We start from the raw sequence: 12,983 nt of genomic DNA, 5'->3' as shown, positions 1-12,983 counted from the left end.
CCTCCCCTTTTGCTTTAAATAAATGAATTCAGTGTGATGGTGTCATTTAAAAAAAAAAAGCAAATGGAAAAACCTCCAAGAAGCAGCCCAAACAAAAAGGGATATTGAAGTGGTGTTTTCTGGTCATTTTAGTGTCCCACATTCAGTATGCAGCTTTACTGTTGGTAGTTGACTGGGTGAAGTTGAACAACTGCTCTGTGATCAACAGTGGAGTGTGAGGGTCTTGTTCTTGCTTTTCCTTTTTCTTGTTCTAAAGGACTTTTAGAAGGTTGCTTGGAAACTGAGTTGTGAAACTGTGTGTGTGTGGGTTTCTGGGTGTTGGGAGAGCCTATTAGGAAACCAGCACTTTATTCTTGCCCCGTTGTTGGACTTCTTGGTAGGCATCTGCTGCTGTCAGAGAGGGTGATGGCTGGCTGGACCTTCAGTCATGTACAGACATTCCCGCCTTATTTCTGTTCAGGCAAAGAGAATGAGCACCACAGAGAGAAGTTAATGGATCCCCATCTGGCTTTTCTGCCTTTTCCATAAGGAGATAGTTTACCATGTCACCAATACTGCAGGGCAGAGACTATTTGAAAAGAGGGTATAAGAGGCACTCACTGTTAATCTTAAATGGCTAAAAAAAGGTTAAAATAACAGGAAAATGGTTTGTGAATCTGGGGAATTATTTCCAAACATCAATTTTCAATCACATTTCTGTGCTAGTTCTGTTAAGTTCTTGCTGGTGTTCTTTCAACTATGTACTTCCTTTGTACTAGGGAACAAACTTCTCTGAAAATCTTGAATTACAAAACTTTGGATTGCATATGTAGTTCTTAAAAATGAGGCTCAGTTGTCATGTGTATGTATTTGGAGGAAAGATTAAAGTTTTCAATGGTTTCCTGAACTGGGTGGGGTTTTTTTTGTTTGGGTTTTGGTTTTAGGGTTTTCTTTGCCTTTTCAGGGCCAGAATGTTATTTCCTCTCATCAGGATTTATTGGTGTAGAATAGCTCAAGATTCTGTTGCACATTCCATGTAATATACTAATCTCTTTTTTCTTCTCCATGCTACGCCCTGATTTTCCTTTAGAGAATAAAATAATGGGTCATATTCCCCAAATCGAATTTCATGAAGCATGCCTTTTTCAGCTGGTATTTTCTATCTGTTGTGAAGGCAGACTTCTCATACTGATGGGGCCTGGTTGCTTTTTCTTCTTGGCTTTTTTTTATACCTTCAAAACAGTAACATTTCAAAACAAATATTTTCATTTTTGATATTTTGAATGAGACTCGCCTTTTATCCACTTCTTAGGGTGATGGTTGAATCTTTTCACTGTATGTTTATACTTCACTTGGTGGTTGTTTTTTTTTTTTGCTTTGAATATACCTGTTAGTTAGTCTAAAGTTGTTTAGTAATGTTACTGCTTTCCTTCACCTTCACACAAGTGTTAGTTTACTGCATTTTTTGCAAATGTGGGAGATGCAGGGTGTTTGAGAACAGAAATTTAAAAAATATATAAAATCTGTTTTATTGGAGAACATAGGTGATGGAACAAAACGATCTAAATTAATCTGATGAAAGCTTTCAAATATGATCAGTTTATCACACTAAGTCTTTGAAAGAGTTCAAAGCTCTGTCATATGAATTATTTTTTTCATAAATTTAAAAAAAAATTCAAAAAACTTAAAAAGTTTTTAGCTCAACTGCGTACCAGGAAGTTACAAGAGTAACTTGAGATGCCTTCTGCTTAATAAATACAGAACGCTAGAAGAGCAGCCTTTGGATTTGGTAATGTGTTGTACAGAAGTCCCAGAAATATCTCTGTTGTTTAATTTGTAGCCTTTGGCATGGCAAAGTATTGGTATTGGAAAATCTGACAAATCATGTCATTGCATGGCTTTGCTGTAGGATGCTGCTTTTCAGCACTTTGAGTTGGATTTTCTTTTTCCGCCTTCCTACTTACTGGAGACCACAGGAGGGGGAAAAGACTTTGAGGTTCTGCCAGAAGTCAAATAACATACTCTGCTAACCTCTAGCCATGTGCCATTTCTTAGCTGAGAGCTTGTCTGCACTGGGAGAGTTTACTTCTAAGAAGGTGGCTTTCTTGAAACTGACTTGTGGGGAACAACCGTGTATAAAACCAGTTGGCTTTGCGTTTTGCAAGGAGTCACGGGTTCATCTGGAATGGACCACCTGCGGTGTTTTTATAAATCAAATAACCCTGCAGTGCTCTGCAGTGCTGCTGCTTACAGCTCTCTGCTTTATGGTTGGCACTGTTAAAAATACAAATGGGTCCTGCACAAGATTCAAGCTTGCACAACGAATACATGGAGAAGTTATTTTAGGCACGGGCTCAACACGAGGTTCACTGTTCGCTGAGATATGTGCTGCTTGCTTTTGCTCTGGCTGATTCTCCCATGATCCAGCTATGACTGCTTTGAGTGAGGGAAATCTATCTCCTCAGTATTTTATAGCCCTACAGAGTATGGTAACTTGCCAAGTTTTGATGGCCATGGAACTCCATCAAGCCTGTTGTATCCCTTTCCCCCTCTGCTTTTGGCAGTGCGATGTGAGTGACAGCAGGCAGATGAGCAGTCTTGGGTCCTTCCTAGGAGGAACTTCACGCGAGGTGCATTTAGGCCATCTGTGTGGAAAGCAAGAATGTGGCCTCTTTGTGGTTTCAGGACTTCATGGCTCAGACTGTAACCAAAATATGCCTTTTTTCTCCTATGCCTCTTAGGAGAGACAGTCATGACTTCTAGTGAGCAGACTGTTGCATACAAAGCAGGGGCACATGCAGGCATACCTAGCCAGAGGTGCAATATGCCCATGGCTCTCTGCAGCTTTGCAAGCAGCCTCTTGTGATTTTTGAAGTGGTCCTTATTTGGGAGTTGGAAGTGGTTTTTGTACTTTCAAAACAGCAAGAAGTGGGGAGAATGTAAGTTTATCCTCCTTGGCAGAGAGTGAAATCCTCCTCTTGTTTTAGTACTCTTGTCTCTTCTTCCACCATAAGATGAACCTTCTTGTCCTTCCAAGGCCATGTCTGCACTTGGCATCTCCCTGTTTTATAACTTTTCCACTTTTTCATTTCTATCTTTAAAACCTACACATTGAGAAGTGCAGTTATTTATCTTTGGTCATTAGTGGTCTGTATGTCTTGTACAGCCAAGTTCAAAACTTGAAAATAGTTTTAATGATTGAGCCTTTCTCTGCAGAAGTCTATTTACCAGTTTTCAAATTGAAAACTTAAGTTCCTGTAAGCTGGAGCAATAATTCCTATTTACCCTTGTACACACAAAATGTGAAGGGAAATTTTTGTTGTCCTGTTTCTGCTGAAAATGAAGTGTACCAGTATGAGCAGCTCACAGAATCACAGAAAATGCTGAGTTGGAAGGGACCCGCAAGGATCATCGAGTCCAGCTCCTGGCCATCCCCAAGAGTCACACGATGTGCCTGAGAGCATTGTCCAAATACTTCTTGAACTCTGTCAGGCTTGCTGCTGACTCACCAGTAATTTGTTAATCTGCACATTCTAACCCATGGGCCTTGTTTAGCCTCATTTGTCTTTGTTTGTGAGAACAGTCATAGCACGTCATTGTTCATAAATGTATTCCTAGAGGCACTAATTTAAATCTTACGTGCTTTTAGCAGGCTAATTTAGGTTTCTGTGCTGCTCCGAGTCCACTCTTTCACCAGTTTTGATAACAGTATCCTTAACACGGCTACAGACTGTTTATTTAGGCAGTTGGTGATTGCTTGTTTTGGAACACCCACTTTGGATATCAGTAGAGATGTTTGGACTTCAGGCTGAAGTTTAAGATGTACTTTGCATAAGATAAAATAGTGTTTGACTCTGGTTCATAGGTATATTCCTAACTTAACTAGGAACATTCCATGAATACTAAGTTTTGGATGAGGTTGTTTAAGGTGTTCCCTCCACCAGTGCAACATTTGGAGTAGGCAGAAACAATGCACAATTACAAATTTTGGACATAAATCCTCACTTATATCTGAAAATGCTTTTCAGTAAATAAGCATTAGAGTTTTCATACTTTTTTTTCATAAGTAAGCTCCTTGATTTAATTGTATAAAATTCATTAAATTTGCACATGGGATTAGTTTGACCTCTTAAGTTTTTTAGGATGTTGCTCAGGGATCACATGAGGTTCTCATTAGGAGAACAAAAAAGAGAACAGCCAGGATTATTTTATCATTCAGGTATGCTAAAAACAACACCAACAAAACACAGCCTTTCAGTATCATTCACCAAGGACAGCTGGAGCACAAATTAGTTTTTCTTAATAGCTGAAACTCAGGATGTTCTTGGTGCTATCACAATGAAAAAATGATTTGTGTAGCTTCTTTTTGAAGCAATAAATTCTCTGCATTTACCAGGAAACTAATAACAACATAATAGTCTGGCTTTGAGGATGGTAGAAAAACTTAAATCCCCAGACTAGCAACTCCCTTTGGAGACAATGCCTGCTCTGATGCTGGATGAGCTGTCCCTATAGAATGGGCAAGTGAGGCGACTGTGCACATGGTAATTACTTGGAGAGGATCTCAACAGCACCAAGTAGGCAAGCAGATGCACTTTTACTGATGTTTGTATTTCTGTTTCTATGTGCGTGTTCCTGCATTTCCAGGAACTCAGCAAGGTTTACTTGGTAGTGCAGGCTTCATTATTACTTTTATAAATGCTTTCCATTAAATGTAGGTCTGTTTGCCGTGATGTTCATTGATGGGCTGGTTTTGTATTACATGGTTAAAAATGCTATGGACAAAGTTTAATAATTAAATCCATTATTAATGTCTCCTTAAGAAGACAAGAGGAAGGCCATGCATGTTGATTCAGTGCTACAGATGTGGGCTCTGAGAGCAAACAGATTAAAATATGAATGCTGCCCTCTAAACAAATACACCCCCAAAAACCTCAGTCTTTAGAATACTGCAGAATTTGAAAGCTAATAACCAAAGCAACAGAAGAAGATTTAATCTTTTAATCAGCTGCTCGCTGTATGTGTAGGAGTGATTTCCATAAGCTTTGTCGCCTCCATAAATGACAGCTGATCCTTTACCAGATCACCCTGCAGGTAAAATGTGGTCAGCACAAAGCCAGCTTGGCCTGGTTCATCAGGAGCCCTCCAAGGATAGAGCTCCCCATGGACAGCCCTCAAGGATTATGTAGAGTTGACTGTATCAAAACTCAAGACATCACAGATGTCACAGATCAAGATTCAAGACATCACTTTTTGGTGTGTTTAGAAGACATTTTAGCTGACGCAATGGCAGGTCACATATCAGAAGAATCTGGCCTCCAGAAGGAGGAATACTTTCGGAGATTGGGCATTTTTCAGCAAGGAGTCTGCTGGGAATTGATAGAGAGGGGAAGATAAACTGTAAACCCCAAATTTAGTTGCCAGTGTGCCAGCCACAAAAGCAGAGATTCTGGAAGACAAAGGCACAGTGGGAAACTCATAATGGGAAGTTGCACAGATCCCATCCCTAAGTACCAGCTTTGACATGGTGGACTTAATAAAAATTCTTTCCTGTGTTTATGTAGTGCTAAAGATGAAATTCCAGCCTCTAATGTTCCTAAAATTTTGACTTACCAGAAACGTTTATACAGTTCAGAAATACAATAATTTTTGCAATTGCATCCTGTGCATTAACTTGAATATGATGTTCAGGAAACAAATTCTATCAATCTGTTGGAATCAAAAACTGTATGTAATACTGGTGGCTAGAAAGTAGGAGAATTTGGGGTTTAAATTCATCACCAGTAAGCTGATCTATTTACTGCCAACTAAAATATAAATTTCTTTAACAATGACATGTTATTTATACAGAAGAATAGGGCAGTGTTTAGTAATTGTAGTGTTTCTTTTATTATGGGACTTTTTCTAAAATTATATTGGTAAGTTTAATAAGAACAGGTCTTCCTTCCAGGAACTTAAATCCTTTCTGGCCTTTTTAAAGGCTCCAGAAGCATACAGCATTACAGTAAGAGTGGCTTTTTCTTTGAAGACCAAAGAGGGAGTAGGCAGTTTATTTAATTAATTGATCACTTTTAAAATTGAAATGAAAACAGTCCTGCAAGTTATTAAGATGAATCTCTTCTTCTTCACAAGGTAGCTGTGAACTGACCTTTGGAGGGGTTGCCCTTGTGATCTTGCCAGTTCTGGTGTCTTTACCCTGATGCTTAAGAGTGTGTTTTGATGGTTTTGGACAAAATACAAGGATTTGTAGGTGACTTGTAAGTTGTATAATTTTGACCAAAGTTCTACATCAACTTGATTTATTATTCAAATCTTGTCACCAGTTTTTAAAGTTAGGAGCTGAGATTAACTAATCTGAGTTGCTAAGAGTCACTTGAAAACTGTATTAAAAAATATTGTCAGACACTGTTAATTATTTACTGTTTTACTGTGACCAGACCTGTAATGTACATGTTACATTATTAGGAGGAAATTCTATTTTGTTAGTTATTTAATAAAGTGATATTCCCATTTCAGAAATAAGATTATAAGTTAAAAAGATTCATAAGGCAGCACTGGGTAAAAAATCTGCAGTCTTTCAGATGTTTCTAAGTTTGGAGACTGCAAAATGCAAAGCTTTTCTGAGACCTCTTATAAAAGGTTTTAGAAATCCCTTAAGACAGCTAACTACACTAAGATACCTGTAGCTAACCTCATCCACAAAAGAGATATTATGGATTTTTATTTGAGAGAAATTAGTTGTCAGGATGCATTTGAAATTTCTTAGTGCTCATTGAGAGTTTGAGGAAATATGCTTTGATTTTTATGTTGTTACATTTTTAGTGAATATTGTAAGTTGCTGTATATTAAATAGTGCTTGTGCTGCTAGTAGTTTTCCAACATCTGTTTCCTAATGAGGAAAAATATGAGCAAAATAAACGAGCTCTTTGGAAAACATTGAATTTCTAGAATAACCAAAAGCTAATGTAATAAACATTAACACGAACTGCTTTGATTTCATAATCACTAGCTTGTATCTGTCTTATTTATGTAACAAATGCAATAAATTAATGTTACAGTTGTTGTTGCTCATCTTGAAGTGAGGTGGAAAAAGAGGAATGATCCAGGATAAAATAGCTGTCAGCTTCTTAAGCCATCTGACTGTCATTGAAAACTGGGGGTTTGGGAAGATAATGAGAATCTGCAGAAGTTGTAATCAAAACTGTTTGGTCCTTGCTATAAAGGAGTGTTGGCATCCTGACTTTAATACAGAAATTTGGATGGTTATAAATGGTGCCCTTTAATAAGTAGAAATGCTGTTTAAGGGCCTCTTCAAACCTTGCTGGTTACAGAAGCAAGAGATTGTCTTTTTCCCAGTGTTCTGACAGAATTGAGGCCAAATGTGTGAGCTTTCCATGTTCTTTGCTCCTTGTTGTTTCTCTTGGAAAAAAAGGTAATTTGCTCCGTAATTCATTAATATTGATCTTGTTTAAATTAAACAGTAATACAGGAGAAACTGAATTTTAAAAGTTAAGCCATGTGTTTCTGATAGAGTTGAAGCAAAGAAGTTGTGGGAGCCAAGTACATTGGAGGTCTGTGACCACATATTGCTGATTTCTTCAATAAATGCCAGCTTGGTTTGCATTAGATCTGCCATCCAAAATAAGCAAACCAATGACTACCTCAAATTCAGCGTGACTTAACTATAAAAGGTGAATCAAACATTTTAAAGATAATATTTGTAGAGCTCCAAGCTGCGATAGTCTAGGATTGATTTCAGTTGTGTAGTCCTAAGCTGCAATCAGTGGTGCTTAATGGAGGTAAAGGCTGAGCAGAAATCAAAGCAGCCCTACTGCTACTGTAGGTAGCCAAAGCCAGCTGGAGCAAACCCCAGTGTTGCACATGGAGCTGCTGAATCTGCCCAGTCTGATTTACATCTCCTGCAGGGAATGCTTCCTCATTCACCTACCAGGCAGTTCCTTGTTGAAAACAAACAGCTCTTTGTTACTCTGGTCATATAATATTCTATAAATGCTTAACCTAGGCCTCTTCAAAGGCCTGTGAATGGGAGCCTGTGAATTTTAACGGACTCTTTAACTCCATTAACCTTTTTCTTTGAAAAAAAACTCCCTGGACTCCTAAGAGCTAACAAAAGGTTTCCTCCTGCAAGTGTCTTGAACTCTTATTAAATTTTATATTCACATGCCAGAATTGAAAATGCATTTGCAAAGAAGTCTGTCTATTCTATCCCCAATCACTTGTTCAGCATTAATGACAAGAAGTTGAGTAAGTTTGGAAGACTTTTATTTTCAGGATCTAATCCAGAAATCTGCTATGAAGTGTCAATAATATGCAAACTGGCACCTGTGTTTTCAGATTTTCTACTGTTCAGCCAGGCCTACCTAAAATAGTTAGAAAAAAAAGACACTTACTTCCATCATAGTGAAGATACTGTTAGGCCAGAGCTTTGGGCAATAAAAATAAATAAAAAAAGGCATAAGCCCTTTAAAATCTTCAGTCCAACTTTACTGACTTGTGTTCTTTCAATGGTCTTGTATATTCTATGGAGTTCTGTGGTCGTAGAGTCATAGAATCACCTGGGTTGAAAGGGACCTTAAAGATCACCTAGTTCCTACTCCTCTGCTGTGAGCTTGGGACAGCTTCCACTAGAAGAGGCTCTTCAGAGCCCCATCCAACCAGGCCTTGAACACCTCCAGGGATGGGGCATCCACAACTGCTGGGCAGCCTATTCCAGTGCCTCACCACCCTCACAGCAAAGGGTTTCCTCTTAATATATAATCTAAGCCTGCTCTCACTGAGTTTGAATCCATTCCCCCTTGTTCTGTCACTACAGGCTCTTGTAAAGTCTCTCTCTTGCAGGCTTCCTTTAGGTACTGGAAGGCTGCAATATTTTTGAGGCTGAACAATCCCAATTCTTTTAGGCCATCCTCATAGGACAATCTGGTAAGGGCACAGCAGCTCCTCCCATAGTAATTTTGTTCTTCTTTATTAAATTAGAAATATGTTTTCTCTGCATCTTGTTCTTGCTAAGTAGTAATCCAAAGTAGTAATCCTTTCTGTTCCTGCCTGTTGCAGGAGTTTTCCTTCCCTCTGCCTGGCAGGTCCAGTCTGTGCCTTGACTTTCACATATTACCAAGGGCAGACAGCCTTTGGCCTCTCTTTGGTCCAGTGCATTGAAGCATTCTGCAATATTGGCTGTTAGTGAAACTTATTGCAGCAGTTGGCTGTGACCTGATTTTTATTTCCACCTGGACAGTCAAGCTCCAAGTGCGACCACTATGGAGAAGTACTAAAAAGTGTGGGGCAAGCTCCTAAGTGCAGTAAGATTCCAGGAGCAGGCTGGCTATAAGCTCTATATCCAAATACAAAGCAACAATTTGAACTTGTGAAAATGATGGTTTAAGGCATCTGCACACAGTATGTCAGATGGCCATTGGGTCTTTGGTGCCAGCTCTTTGACTTCCAGATGTGCTGTTATTATACTAAACTACTGGCTAGCATAGACAAAGCATTGCTTTAATCAGGTATGGATCTGTGCCCTGGCATCACTAGCCTGCTATTAGTATAGATGTGTAATAGTATGAATATTGTTTTGATAGCTATTTGATATTTCTGTGTAGATATACCCTTAGATAGGAGAGTACTAGCTGTCTCTAGCTCTACCCCATTCAGACTCATATACAGTTTATCATCTGGAGTGAGCCTATGATGTATTTGTTTCCCTTAATAACCAGGTCGGAAGAGAAATGAAGTAATTTTTGGGTTTTGGACAGAAAAAAGGAATGATGTTCCAGATGTCTGGATCTCCCACCTTTTGCTACTGCTGTGACTTTCTTGTTTGGAGACAGATTTCCTCAAATCTTGTTTATGAGAACACCACTTTATTGGTATTGGTGTTAAAAAGGAAACATCTTGTACTGTTCCCCCTTGTGTTGCTGAAGTTCTGCACGAACAGGTCGTGTTAAATACTGTGCAGTGCATCATTTGAAATGTTCAGCATTGTGATTTTTGGCTGTCAGATCTGTTATGTAAATCACAGTTTGATTGTCTTCAAGACTGAGCTTTCTGCTGCAGTCTGAACAACACTGAAAAACACTGAACAGCACTTGGTTTTGGAAAACTGAATTTCCTGTTGTGTCCGTCTGGCACATATGGATGAGAATTCACCAGTGCAACAGAACCAGCCAAAGACAAACGTTTGGCATGTTTTATGCTGTAAAAGTCTCATTTCAAAATCAAAACATGCATATGCACATACTTTAAATGAAGTGGTAAGTGCTTAAAAGGTGGACCAGAATAAAGAACATGCCAGTGTTGTTGTTGCCTCTTCTTCAGTAAAAGTTGCATCAGCCATGTTTTGCTCAATTTTTACATTGGAAATTTTCTTTCCACTGAAAACATGGAGTGATAAGCAAGTCTTCCATTTTTTTGGGGGAGCTGAAGTGCAGTAGACCCATTAGGTTCCTCATATTGGCTGGAAACTGTTGTGGCTGCTTTCATCCATTTGTGAGAGACCTCTTGTGGTTTGTTTTTCTTCTGAGCCTTTGACTGATCAGTCCCTCTGTTTTCTCATGGGTTGAGCTCCCAGCTACCTGAGTATTCCTTGGTTGTGTTTTTATTCATGTTTGTGAAGAGCAACTTAGGCAGCAACTGAATGCCCAAGATACAGGCAAAATCTTTGCTTAACCAGGGTAGATAGAAATTAAGTCTGCCTAATATGACTCTGCAAAAATAGGCCATATTAAAATTACTTTGGCTTCTTAAGGCTTTGGTTCTTGTTGATGATGCATCTTCTCAGCAGGCAGCTTGTAGCTCTTGAGCTTGAAGAGAAGTGGTAGGAGGCAAGCATGAAGAAGTTTGGGGAGGTATGAACCTAGACTACTTCACTAGTAAGAAAGTGTCTAAAAAGTCTCTTTTTATGCAAAAGGAGAAAAAAGCTCTTCTGAAGAGAGATCCTGCTAGCACATATTCTGCTGTGTGTTATGTGGATGCCTAATATTGTAGGCATAAAAGAAAGTATAAAAGAAAGCATTTTGTATAAAGGAAAGCGTAAGTATTCTAGGCTTCTTGCGGTTTATTACTGAAGGTGAGCAATGTTTCTGGTTAAAGTTGTCTTTTTTAATAGGTTCATAGGCTAACTCTCCGTAGGCAAATACAGGGGCCAAACTATGCAAGAGCCTCAAACCTTTCATTTTTGTGTCGTGATCACTTATCTTACTTGAAAAAGCTTTTTTTTCCCTTGAATTTTAAAGATGTTAGAGTTCAGAATATTTGTTGGAACATATTTAATTAACAGTTTTTGAAAGAGTTTCAAACATTAAGATAAGCATACAAAGAAAGTGCCAGATAAAATAAAAATGAAATGCTGAACAGAATTAATCATACCTCAAGCTTGTGCTGCTTGATTCTGAAAGTTTTTGTTTTAGTACAAGTCCCATTGGGCTCTTCAGAATAATTTCTGTGTTTTGAACTAGATTTCCTGTTTGTTCACATTTTTATTTATATTTTTAAAAAGTTTTCATGGCTAAATATGTTTCAGTGATAGTACTACAAAGAAAAATGAAGTTTTCAACCTAATTTTATTTTTCTAATTGGAGAGAAAATAGATGTTTCTCACTTGCAAATTGAAAAGGTAGAGCAGAAAGTAGCTTATTACCAATTTCCATTGTATACACAAAATCCCAAATATTCTTGTTTGGAAAAAGAAATACCTTATTTTAGAAACATGAACACCTCAGGTCTTCATCAGAGCAGTGAGAGATCCATGGCCATTAAAAAGGTATCGCAGGTACCTTGCAAGGGAAGTTTCTCTTTTATGAGCTGTAACAGTAAGAACTGAAGACTTCTTTTTGCTGATGCATTTAGTTACACACATTATCTATAGACAAAAAGACCTTGTAGGTGCTACAAGGAGCTGGTTCATGCAGTAATAATGAAGTGCAATGGCTGGAAGAGGAAGGTGTTGCCATTCTGCAAGGGAGACTGTCTGTCAGAATGGACCAGGAAGTGAAGCTTAGATAACTTGTCCTAATTATTTTATATATGCATTCTAATTTGACCAATAGCTTATCTTCATTAATTAAAACAGACATGCCAAACTAGTTTGTTTTCTGCTGTTTCTGAGCATAAGGTTATAAGGATTTAAGCTTTAAAAACGTGATTTTTTTTCTTTTAGGCTAAATCCTTGTTTGGTGACCAGAGCTGCCTATCTTGATGTCCTTGTGATGTTGAGTACCCACCTGGAGAAGTTTCAAAAGCAAGGTAAGTTAATATACTGTTCCATACATCAGATTTAATATTTGTATCTATTCTGAGCTCTGTTTAACCTGGAGAAACAACAGTATATTACTTGTGCTCAAGGTATCTACTGACTTCTGCAATCCTTTAGCTGCCTTGTAGAAGAAGGCCCTTTATTCTGCCTTCTCAAGGCTTAGTCCTAGGTTTTGTTGAAGAGAAATGTGAGGTACAGTTCCATGTCAAGGCTTGAAGTGATGATCTTGCAGTATTCCTAGTCCTAGAATGGCTAGCAACAAAAAAGATTCTCTTCATGTTTCAAAGTGGTTTTTTAATCCAAAATCCACATCCTGGACTACTGCAACTTTAACCTTTCCAGAAAACCACAGAAATGTTTTTTCGTGAGACACCTGAAATAGTTTCAGGGAAAAGGTTTTCTAATGTTTAGAAGTTTTATAAAAAACAACTCTGAGAGATTCTTTCAGTTTCTTTTTTCATTTTGATTCTTTATCAATGGGAATTTTTTGAAGGACCAGTAAGAACTATCGGTTTCTTTTTTAATGTTGTAGATTACAGTTAGCAGCAGTACAAAACAAGCTGTGAACAATAAGAAAAAACAAAGGTATGGAGGAAGGGACAGCCTTTCACGTGTGCCAGTGTGTAGGCAGCTTTCAGTCAGCTCTAAGTAGCTTCCTTGTGGGCCTGTTTTGTTCACTTATGAAGAAGTGAGTAATAAATTACCTTGTCAGTCCAGGAAGGCAATTAATAAA

General features: G+C 38.3%; 1 protein-coding gene across 1 annotated transcript in view; it reads left to right on the top strand.

Annotated features, from left to right (window-relative positions):
* Nucleotides 1–12,983, top strand: part of THADA (THADA armadillo repeat containing) — a 153,044-nt gene that overhangs the window by 95,007 nt on the left and 45,054 nt on the right. The window contains exon 31 of the mRNA XM_066546497.1: nt 12,155–12,240. Within this exon, the coding sequence (XP_066402594.1) occupies nt 12,155–12,240 (86 nt within the window). The remainder of the gene's footprint in view (nt 1–12,154; nt 12,241–12,983) is intronic.

Source organism: Molothrus aeneus, chromosome 3, assembly GCF_037042795.1.
Source record: "Molothrus aeneus isolate 106 chromosome 3, BPBGC_Maene_1.0, whole genome shotgun sequence".
Classification (NCBI taxonomy): domain Eukaryota; kingdom Metazoa; phylum Chordata; class Aves; order Passeriformes; family Icteridae; genus Molothrus; species Molothrus aeneus.
Note: the sequence above shows the minus strand (reverse complement) of the source record. Positions and strands in the feature narration are given on the sequence as shown.